At 34.2% G+C, this 12,064-nt stretch overlaps 1 protein-coding gene and 1 pseudogene across 2 annotated transcripts; both read left to right on the plus strand.

Annotated features, from left to right (window-relative positions):
• The first annotated feature begins 655 nt into the window (after positions 1 to 655).
• Positions 656 to 11,262, plus strand: LOC120210538. Of its 2 annotated transcripts, XR_005524508.1 has the most exons (3): positions 656 to 1,007; positions 3,272 to 3,560; positions 11,250 to 11,262. XR_005524508.1 is itself a non-coding variant. In XM_039209251.1 (2 exons), exons 1-2 carry the CDS (start codon positions 720 to 722, stop codon positions 3,377 to 3,379), a joined length of 396 nt encoding a protein of 131 aa, XP_039065182.1. In that variant the 5' UTR covers positions 656 to 719; the 3' UTR covers positions 3,380 to 3,586. The 2 variants fall into 2 exon arrangements, 1 of the variants encoding a protein (XP_039065182.1); XM_039209251.1 differs by lacking the exon at positions 11,250 to 11,262 and having other exon boundaries at positions 3,272 to 3,586.
• On the plus strand, positions 6,349 to 11,303 carry LOC120210537 (annotated as a pseudogene).
• The last annotated feature ends 761 nt before the right edge of the window (positions 11,304 to 12,064 follow it).

The raw sequence follows: 12,064 nt of genomic DNA on the forward strand, positions 1-12,064 counted from the left end.
CAATCTTTAAAATTTTAATTTTAATGAGTAAATTGAAATTTTTTAAAATTTAATAATTAAAATAAGAGATAAAAAAAGTTCAGTGATGATTTGTAAAATTTATTTAAAAACACAAAGAACTCTTCAAAAACCAAAGTTCTCTATTTTACTCCTCGGTACCAGGTCAGCTTCCATGTAAAAAATACCCCCCACATGACCACATGCTCCCCTCTTCTACTCTCTGTCGCAAAGTCTCCGAGACTTCGAGATTGTTTGTTTGACTCTTAATAGAATCATTCAGCATTGAATATTGAATCATTTATCATTTAGTATGTTTGTTTCATACCTTTAAATGATTCAGTGCTGAATAATTCAGTGCTGACTGATTCAATAAAACAGTATTAAATAATTCAACACATAAATACATTCAGAACTATTCTCAAATAATGTTACATTTACAGTTAATTCATACAAAACATTTAAATTATTAACGTTTAAATCATTCGACCTTAATTATTGTTAAATAAACAAACAGCCCCTTCACCAGTTTAAGTACTCCAAGGAGCATTGAGAATGGTGTAATTTGTAAAGCCTATTCAATTTTTAAAATCCCTTTCTTAACCATTCTTTCTCTGTCTCACAAGAAGGTAGCTTGGTGATGGGTGCTGAGTAAAGATCTAAAGCTGCTTTCTTTCTTCTTCGTCTTCTTCTTCTTTTTTCTTTTTCAGCCTGCTGTAGAAATGGTGAAAGAAGAGAGCTACTTCTTTAGTTGGTCACCGGTAGGAGCTCCATTGAATGTACAAAGAGAAGAAGAACAGTGGAGACATTTTGATAACTCAGTCAATGCCGTGTCTTTTGGCTTTGTTGCTACCGCCATTCTCATCTCTATGTTCTTAGTAATGGCCATCTTCGAACGCTTTCATAGACCCAACTCGTTTTCTTCTTCTTCCCCTGGTGACCCTAACCATGGTGGTGACATTGAATCTCAGCTTGGTTTCAATGGAAAACTCAGCCACCCATCACCAAAAGTGAGTTGCTCTTTCTGTTTCCCCATCTGGGTTTTCTTCAATTATGTTCGAAGTTCTCTCATTTTTATTTGAAATTGATTTTCAAGCATATGACATGCATCAAGCTTCTTTCTACATCATACATTTTACATAGCAGTAAAAATCCTTCCTTTTGGCCTTCAAATTTGTTTGCCTTCTCAAGGATATACATTTCCCTTTAAATTTGTACTTAAAGAGACGTTTTTAGGCAATTCTAGCTTTGTGTAAGCTCAATGGTAAATAATTCTCTTTTTGCCTTGGAGTCCCTCCTTTCTTCCTTCAACTATTTCAAACAGTCATTTCTTCTTTTTACACTATAAAGATGGCCATTGATAGCATATTTTTTTCTCTCTCAATTTGGTGCCTCGTTGCATAAAGTATCTCAGTTGCTTAAATTTTCATTCTTTCATGCAATTGCCAAGATGGCATCTTTTAGTCAAAGATCATTGTTTGGAACAGTCAATTGTCTGTTGTTGCATTTATGATATTTAGGCAATGGCCCCATCTTTCAGGGGACCCTTGAAGAGTATAACAAACCCACACACATATATAGTTTATGTTTAGACCCACCATTTTACCATGACTGTACCTGGGATTGGGAACCGGTGGTTAGCCTTGGTGGACAAGCTTCAGTCAATTGTCTTTTACTTTCGGCCCTTATAATGTGCACTTTTATAATCGTATTGGGAGTTGTTTTCTCCATCCACGATCCTCGAACTCGCGACCTTGCTTTAGGGGTATCAATCTTGGTCTGTATTCTTATACTTGACCCCTTGGATTCTCTGATTAAAGATATCATGTGTGATGCACTTTCATTATGGGGGATGTTAAAGCAAATTAGATGGAACTATCACAGTTCGTGTTAATTATTTCGATCGGTATCCTATGAGTGGTCCTGCATTATGCAACAAATCTTTAGTCTACATTATGTTTCCAGTGGCTTTTGGTGCATCGGATAGAGCATTTAAAGGGAGTTATCTCCAAGTGATGCATTGCTTATTGTTTGTTTAGACTTTAGATGCATGTTCAAAACCTTCTAAATTGCTCAATATAGTCGAGTTCGGTCATATTAGAGTGCTGACTAGTCTCGCTGGTGTCTAATAAATGCACATGATACACCAAGTTTTGATTTTGTGATAAGGACCCATGTTCACACCTTGGCATCTTTGAGACATGATATTGCTGGTATAGTGTTTTGAGCAGCACCTGTCGGGGGGACATCAGAATTGTTTGTTGAGGGTTGGAACTTAATATTTTTCAGATGCATTAACGGGTCAATTCTTTTAGGATACTGCCGATATATCAACATAAAAAATACATTCTGTTCACATAAGCTATTCATCTGGCTTAATGCCGATTCCGAAAATGCATCCTATGCTATAGTGTAGAATAGATGATTATTAAGGCCATGATAGAATGTGTATGTAATTAGCAAATTTGCTGAAATTGCAAGCCAATTTGAGACAGATGGGATATCGGTAGTAATACTATTTTAACATTCGATGTTGATACGCATGTTGATTTTTGAGATAATGCACAACCCCTTTCTATTAAGTTAAGAATAATAGATTAAGCAAAGGTTTATATCATGTTAAACTACCATCGAATGGGAACTTATGATACCGATTGGTTGTAATTTACTTGTTGCTAAGTGGATTGCTCTCTTCTACGTTCTTATAATCTTACGTTTGATGTTTGATACAAATAACTAAATGTGATGGTTTTGCTATTATTTCAGACAATTAAAACATCAATTCTGCATGATTAGTGGTTCAAGCTTTGTCCATTTGTTCATTTTTTCTAGCTGCGACTACATTTGGATTGTCGATTTGTGATCGTAAGGTAGTAGTAGTAGTAGTACCAGTAAGGTCCATGCTGCTTTAATAAAGGATGCTTGTCTAGGAACTGTCCACTAGGTAGGGTCTTATTTGGTGGCCTTGTAAATAAAAAGTCCTTAATGGCTGTTTCTGCAATTACATCTTCCCCATTTTGCATGATACCGTTTCTCGAACTTTAGAGACCATATAGGGACCTTAATAAATGTACCGGTCGCTGCGTTGTTCTGCTTCAAGTATCGAAAAAGTTCCTTACAACTTACCTATCCCATCCCGACTTGCATTGTCTACGTCTATTGTTTTTGTTTCTTTATACAGTTTCTCCTATATCTCCTCTTTGAATTTCCTAGGCAGCATTCTAATCTTGATTGAAAGTACATAGAAAGGTTATCAACTTTATGTTTTCTGCAGATGACAGTATACACCAGCGGAGTGTCGGTTTTAATGCCAGGGGACGAGATTCCTACTTTCATCGCTCACCCGACTCCTGTTCCCTGTCCCCCCGAACCCCGTTCGTAGCCTCGACGTCAACACAAACAATCCCATTAACTCGAGAAACTGCTTCCTACATGTAACACCGAACAATGATCGTGATTATACTCTCCGGCAAGAGGTTTTCTATGAACAAAGCAAAGAATGTCTACTCGGATCAGAGTTGCCCTTATTATTTTCCTTCTAGGCCATAGAATCTATATATAGAGTTTTCGGTGGACTGCCCTGGCTTTGGCAGTTGCATGGAATTGCTGCTTGCTGTCAATTTCCACCATTTCATGTTTCACGTTTTTACATGTAATATTTGTGGTAATATTTAATAATTTTCTATATTTTCCTTTTTTAATTTACATGAATCACTTGATATATTTTTAATATTTATACTGCAATATTATATGTTATTACAATTTATTTTTTAATTAATATAATTTATATAATACAGTATATTAAAATCTCAGGCCACAAAAAATCATAGAAATTGAGTTGGATTAGGTAGGATTGATATTTTGGATATTTGAGTCCAAGTCAAGTCCATAATTTAAAAAAGTCTTTTTTTCTAAATCCATTTTCCAACCTTAATATTTTTGTTCAAACACTTTTAGTTTTCAAGTGAATTTTAGAACTTAAATGAATAATTTGATATTTAAACAAATTTACTTGAAAACACTATAATAACTATCAAAAGTTCGACTAACAAACTTAACATACAATGTGTCTAATACTTCTTCTTAATGAGTGATTATAAGATAATATATGAATATTTTTTAGTCATTGATAATATATATACACTCGATAAATGTAATTACTTAAATCCGAAACTTAATCAGGATCCGTTAATAGGTTATCGTCTAGTTTCTCTTAAAAGCCAATAAATCTGTCAACACTAATCAAATCCTAGTTTCATAGGAGAGGAGCGGAATATATAATAAAGGTCAAAATGAACCGTTAAATGAATAACAAGTGCATATATTTGACTCAAAGCTATGCTTTTGGAACGTTATATTTGTACAAGGGTCACTAGGTAGGAATTGAACCCACCTAAAAGAAAGAAAAAATAAATATGGTTACTATGTTATATATATTAAAACTAAGTTTATCGGTAATACCAGGGGCGGACCCAGGACAAAAATTCAGGGATTACACAAAAAAATTCTTATAAATTTTTTTAGGGGTTGCACAATATTAAAGGTGACACTTGTATTAATTAAAAAAAATTAGAAAAAATTAACACTAAGTAGACAATTTTGTTGTATAAAATTTTTTTCTATAAGAATTTAACTGAAATATAGGGATTATACCTAAAAAACACAAAATATATATATAAAAATACTAAAATAATAACATTTGATCAATGTTCCTCACAATTTGAGGGGTTGCCCGTGCTATCTCTGGCAACCCCCTGAGTCCGCCCCTGGGTAATATCGTAACTTATTAAATTATTTAAAAATAATTATTAAATTTATAAGTTATTAGAAAATAATTATTAAAATATATTGAAATGCTATAAAAAGAGAAAACATGTGTGCATACATATGTAGCAGGTAGTGATTCCTTTTATCCTTGAACGATCACATTTTTGTAAAAAACAATTGTTAAATATATAATTAAATATATGAGTTAATTGAGCAAAATAAAAGCCGGGAAAAGCGCAAATTATTCCACGCATCAATCACATCATTTCTAAAATGAATAAATACAAATTAGGTCTTTACTTTTTAAATTTTTTGAAGTTTTAATTATGCCAATAATTCATTTTCCTTCTTAAAATAAAAAATACATATTCTTTTCTCTTTGTCCATAAGATTAGAATAAATAATTTAAAAGCATATATTTTAAAATATACATGATTTTTAAAATTATGTTAATATTTCTTGAATTAAGTCGTGTATCGATTTTAATATTAAATGTTTTGTTATTAATTTTGACACAAATATAAACTTGTGATAGAAGCAGATTGACCATCAACAACGGTTGACATTTTTATATAAAGAAATAAATAAACAATAATACCATCGCTTCATTAACAACCTAACAGCTCGATGTCCTAATTGAAGCATACTAAAATTTAATTATTTTAAAATCTAATGCTAAAATCAACACACAACTTAAAATTTAGTGTCTAATAATTTAGTTTACCCTAATTTTTATTGGTTTTATAAAAAGTTAATGATACATATTTAGTAGTCAATAAACCATAATTAGCCTTATGTTCTTAAGTCTTAACTTTATTACAAGATTACATAAGGACAAGAAACTTTACTAATTTCGTAGTTCGGCGCTTAAAATTAATAACACCATTCAAGGCATTTTAATATAAGAAAATGCTGTATAAAATTTTAATTTTTTTAATCCGAAAATATTAGAATAAATTTTCAATAAAACTTCGAATATAATATTATAAATAAAACAATTTAATATTTTAATTTGATTTAACTCCAAATTTAATCGAATTTAATATAAGATATTTAGGAAGATAAACAATGAGCGGCAAGAAAAACGAAGCTTGCATGCCGTTGGTGGGTCGTGGCGTGGGTTACCTTTTAACTGTTGGGTAAACTATATATTTAGTATTTCAACTATTACTTTTATTCCGTTTCAGTCACCTAACTATTTTTTTCAAAATTATGCCTAACGTATATTTTAGTTTAATTTTAGTCACTCACTTTTATAAAATTAACATAACTATTGACGGGACATTTAAAAATTTAAAAAATGATGTGGTATTATCTTATGATGACATATCAGCATCACCGTTAATTTTTTAATAATGATTGATCAGAATAAAATCAAAACATAATATTAGGTATGATTTTGAAATAAAAGATATAGTTAAGAGACCAAAATAGAATAAAAATGGTAAATGAGGTACTAAACAATTAGTTTACCCGTAACTATTTAAGACAGAAGTAGAGACAAAAACAAGTGGAGAACACTTCAATCTTAGTTTAACGGAAACAGAAGATAGTCCAAAATTAAAATAAAAAATAAAAACAATCAAAACACTCACTCTTCTCTCTGCTTTCTTCCTGCACTGCACTTTACCAGCTTCCTTTGTCCCTCTCTCTCTCTCTCTCTTTCTCTTTCTACCCTAAATTCTTCTGTTCTTTGAAAACCCATAAATTTGAATTACTGTATACGTACATTGCTTGTTCCTTTTGGTTTCTTTCGCTGGGAAAAGGAGAGAGTTTTTTTTTTTTTTTTTTAAATATTGAATTTTTTTTGTTAAGCAAGCAAATGAGGTTTTTGAGTTGGGGGATTGTAAGTGTTGGATTGTTGCTGGTTTTGACTCTGCCTTTCTCTGCTGCAACTACTGACCCTCGTGATGGTAAAGTATCTTAGCTCATGTTTGCATCATTTATTTTATTTTATTTTCTTGAATTTGGTTATTGTTGCATGATGATGCTGTGTTTTGGGTGTCGGTAAAGTTTGTGGAAAGGGATAGAAAATACCAGCAATTGGAAGTTTATCAACTTGCTTTTTGCATAATTTTCTTCATCTCTTTTATTGTACGAGTTCTAGCAAATGTCAATGTAGCAGCTTTAATTTAAATGTTGGAACTTTGAGGTTTCTCAAAGAAATTCATTAGGAACCCTTAATTGTTTTTTTTCTTTGTTTTATGTATGTTTCCCCAGTTTCAGCAATGAATAGCTTATATGCTTCCCTGGGTTCCCCACCACTTCTTGGGTGGATTCCTGTTGGAGGAGATCCATGTGAGGAAGGATGGCAGGGAGTTTCATGTGTATTCTCCAATATTACAGAAATGTAAATGGTGTTTTCCTTTTACTTTTTTTGTTGTTGATAATTTTCATTTCTTCATCGATGAATTTTGTATCAATTTGTTGAGCTTATGTTTATTCAGACGACTGAGCGGGTTGAACCTGGGAGGTGTCTTGGATGAAGGCATTGGAGGGTTCGAATCGATAATAGTAGTGTAAGAAATTTTCTTTCCAATGTATAGTTTCCGCGTGATGTGCATATTAGCATTGGCGACTAAGGTTTAGCATAGATGCTTAAGCTTTGAAATAGGCTATGCTTGTTTCATTCACATCTATTGAGCAAATGCATATCGATGAATGTTTCGTTTTGGCTGTTTTAAGCTTTTGCACTTCTTGGATATGGCTTGAACTGTATGCCGACTCCATATATCAAATATTGTTTAGCTCATTCCCGAAGCTGTTATATATTCCTTTATTGAGCCTTATGCTGCTTTTTGCTGTTGTATGAAGCAGGGATCTGAGTCACAATCAAATTGGAGGGAGTATACCATCCAGCATACCTCCCACCATCAGAAATCTGTATGTTCATCTACGATTATTATATTTTATCGGTTGAGTATACTTTATAAGCCAATATAAGCAAATGCTGCCCGCTTTTCTAATACTAAGCTTAACCATGATTGCATCGGCTTTGTTTTCCTCTTCTTTTAGTTTTCTTTCTGGTAATCAGTTCAATGGGAGCATCCCGACTACTTTGTCTGCCTTAACACAACTAACAGAGTTGTAAGTTTAAGTCAAACTTGCTTATTCCAAAATCATACTCTCAGCTATAACCATTTTCTCATTATTATTCAATATTCTACTATCATTCTCTTCAGGTTTTTGGATGATAACCATTTAAGTGGTGAAATACCAGATTCTTTACAACAGCTCAAGATTTTGGTCAACTTGTAAGCTATTTAGTCATATAGCTTTTTCTTCCTGTTTGCTTTTCTAGGTTTAATTCTGACAACATGTTATGTTTCAGGGACCTATCAGGAAACAACTTGTCCGGCCAGTTGCCTCCCTCATTCGGGAACTTGTCATCTCTTACCACGTTGTGAGTATTAATCTCACTAAATGATGAGGGCATTAGATTGATTCATACGATTTTTTTTTATCATGAATTGCATATATTCTTCTTATCATCTAGGATCATATATACTTTTTCTGTTGCAGGCACTTGCAGAATAATAAAATTTCTGGGGTCCTTGATGTTTTACAGAGTCTTCCCCTTTCGGATTTGTACTCTTTTTCTTCTGAATTTTCTTCATCCAATAGTGATCTAGCATTGACCCGAAAGTAGCTTACTGTTACAAATTGTCGCTTTCTCTTGTGTAGGAATGTAGAGAACAATATACTTTCTGGTCCTATACCTCCAAAGTTGCTGAATATTCCAAATTTCAGGTTAATCCCTGGATTGTCTTGCATACCGTGATTATAATGCATGATTTTTTTTATCTCCATGTTCAACCTCTATCTGGCGACAACCCCCACCACTTCCTTAATGATACGCGACATCTGCTCCGCAGGAATGATGGAAATCCCTTTAATACCACTATTCTTCCTTCACCACCACCACCAGCACTTCCACCATTTATGGCCAGGGCTCCATCTCCTTTAGAAGGACCTAGGCGACGTCCAGCTGGTGGACCTTCTTCTAGTCTAGAATTACCTCGGAGAGCAAATGAAAGTGAATTTTGGACGAACAAGAGGGTTATTGTGATTGCTGCTGCAGGGATTATAACACTTCATGTTCTGGGAGTGTTTCTGCTTTTGGTGTGGAGATGCTTTAAAAGGAACAAGAATTCTAATAATCACGGTGCGGATGCATGTAAGAGCCCCGGTAAAACACTTAATCAAATTCATAAATCTTCATCTCAACCAGCTTATGAAACAGAGAAAGGTAACTTGATAATATAGTCTGTCCTTGTGATTGATCTTGTAAATTATCTGTTTTTGTCTACCCTCTTATTGTAATTGAAAGGCACTATGTTCAACAGTTAATAAAGTGGCAGTCTTGAACCCAGCAGACTTGTCTGGCCTAGAAAGTGGAGATACAGGAGTGAGTCCGAAGTTACAAGATGAACAGATTCTTGATGCAACTACGAGGCCTGCAAGTTCGAGGACCAAGAAAAAACATGAGATAAACAAGGGAGGCGTGGATGTGAAATCCATGTCAATACGGCCACCACTACCTCCACCTTCAATTATCACTGTGGAGGAGTGCAGTGTCAGCCCAATAATACCCGCAGAAAAAAACGAACCTGGTTGCTTTTCTACAGTTAGGGAGTCATGTTCTTTGAATGTTCGTGCCTTCTCCATTGCATCACTCCAGCAGTATACAAACAGCTTTGCAGAGGAAAATTTTATTGGAGAAGGGATGCTTGGTGGCGTCTACAAGGCTGAGCTTCCAGATGGAAAGGTAAGATGATTTCAATGCTTTGGTGTGCAATTGAGTTTGTCCGTATACACAGGCTCCCTTCTTTATGTCCCTTCAGTTGTTATTTCATTTTTCATTCAAGAGAGACAGAAAGTTACTATCGGCGAGTTTCTTTCACTTCCTCCTAATCTCTATTTTCTGTCTGTTTGACATTCTTTTGTACTCTTTCATAGCTACTTGCCATCAAGAAACTGGATACTAGAGCTTCGAGGTGGAAGAGTGATGCCGAATTTCTTGAACTAGTATCTACTATCTCTAAACTTAGGCATCCAAACATTGTGGAGCTTGTGGGTTACTGTAACGAGTATGGCCAACGGTTACTTGTTTATCAATATTGCAAAAATGGGACACTCTATGATGCATTGCATGCTGATGACGAGATGCATGTGAATCTTTCATGGAATGCACGTGCTCGAATAGCACTTGGAGTTGCAAGAGCCATGCAGTAAGTTAGCCTTTTATCTTTGAGCAGGTTGTATCATCTTTTATATGATGCTTTAATGAAACCCAGATGAGCCCAAAATTATGTGCTCGTGACTTATACGAATGTCTTTATTCTCAATGTTTTCAAGCCACCTATCAATCAAAAGCTGAGTATTTGTTTTTTTCGCTCGGTGTTGATAAGGTATCTGCATGAAGTATGTCAACCCACCCATTATGCACAAGAACATCAAGTCTGTGAATATCCTCCTCAATGACAAGCTTGCTGTTCGTCTCTCAGAATGCGGTTTGGCTCCTCTGTTGTCATCCGGCTCCACAAGTGAGGTAATTTTTAATAAACTTGTGTATTTATCTCTGTGATATTCAGATCTACCAAATATAAATGTTTGTTGGATACTTCAGACCATTTTCTTTCAATCATACCCTTTAGCTGCTTCCATTGGACACTCAGGACTGCAGTCGAACAGTGAGAAAAATTAATCTAATTTGTTGAAAAAAAGATAATGGAGCTATGATAGTTATGGATACGAAACTATAGAGGAATATGCTGCGAGAGGACGAGAATTGATTTTCCAACTATTGTTTGAACACTGTTAAGATGTGCATATTATTGGTGTTTTTGTATTAACAATCATATGAGACCATGGCTAATATTGGTGCATGATTTCTCAGTTCTCGGGAAGCCTTTTTGTATCGTATGGTTATGCAGCCCCCGAAATTGAGTTTGGAACGTATACTTGCCAGAGTGACGTCTATAGCCTTGGCGTTGTAATGTTAGAACTTCTCACAGGGCGAGAATCCTTCGACAGGTTAGCCAAATCTCACATCCGTGTTAACATTTGAGTGAAGTTAATTCATCAACCATTTGAATCTTTTACCTTACTCCAAGCTTATATTAACAACATTTCTAGGTCTCGCCCTCTGGGGGAGCAATTTCTTGTTAGATGGGCAATTCCACAGCTTCACGATATCGACGCATTAGTTAGGATGGTCGATGTCACCCTAAACGGAGTGTATCCAGTGAAGTCATTGTCACGCTTTGCTGATATAATATCTAGATGTGTACAGGTAAACTTCTTATGACTCCCTACTTTAGAAGCATGCATTATGTGAGAGTCAAATCCCTGGAATATCTGAAATCATCTCATATCTATACCTAATCTGCTTGCAGTGGGAGCCCGGATTCAGACCGCCGATATCCGAAGTCGTCCAAGACCTTCTGCACATGCTTTAAAGGTGAAACTTTAAAGCAATTTAGCTGTATATATAGAAACATTTCTTTGAAAAGAGATGTCAGCTTAAGAAGAGTGGATGATCACAGGGTTTATCTACCGAAACCACGGATTGTTCGATGCTTCCTGTAATATATATCTGCAGCTTGGTTCATTAGAAATTTCATTGACCAATTTATTTTCCCAGGCCTAACCCCTTTTGTTTCAGTTTTTGGTGGGGAGGTGCTAATATTATTGTTCATCAGTTGTTATGTATTCTCTCTGCCTAAGATGTATTGAGCGTTGTTATGACAGTTTTTTTTTTTTGTATAATATGCCCATCGCATTTGGATCTTTATTCTACCTAACTATTTGACAATAAACATTTATATCCTTATATATATGCGATGTTTATATCCGGAATCTCAAGAGATACTAACAAATCCCTTAACTACTAAGGTCATTTAGTTCGTGCAGTAATATATTCCCTTTTTGAATACACGACTCTTATGTCAAAAATATATTAATTAAATTACAATAAGAATCAATTGTTACAAGATACAAACAAACTAAAAATTGAAATGTATTTAAGTATAAACTAGAATAACTCCGAATCGACTCTATACATTATAAAATTATATAGTGCTCATAAGCATTAGTTAAGAGTTGCTTAATTTATAATTTAAGATATACATTTAACACATTACTTATAATAAAAACTAAGGAAATTTATTAATTATATGTTTTAATTTCTATAAACACGACGTTGATTAATATTTAAATTAACCTATTATTTGATTATTTTATTTTTCATGGAGTCTAAATAAATAAATAAATAAGTGACATAATTAGAGTCGTTAAT

Source organism: Hibiscus syriacus, unplaced genomic scaffold (assembly GCF_006381635.1).
Source record: "Hibiscus syriacus cultivar Baekdansim isolate YM2019G1 unplaced genomic scaffold, ASM638163v2 tig00109925_pilon, whole genome shotgun sequence".
Lineage (NCBI taxonomy): Eukaryota > Viridiplantae > Streptophyta > Magnoliopsida > Malvales > Malvaceae > Hibiscus > Hibiscus syriacus.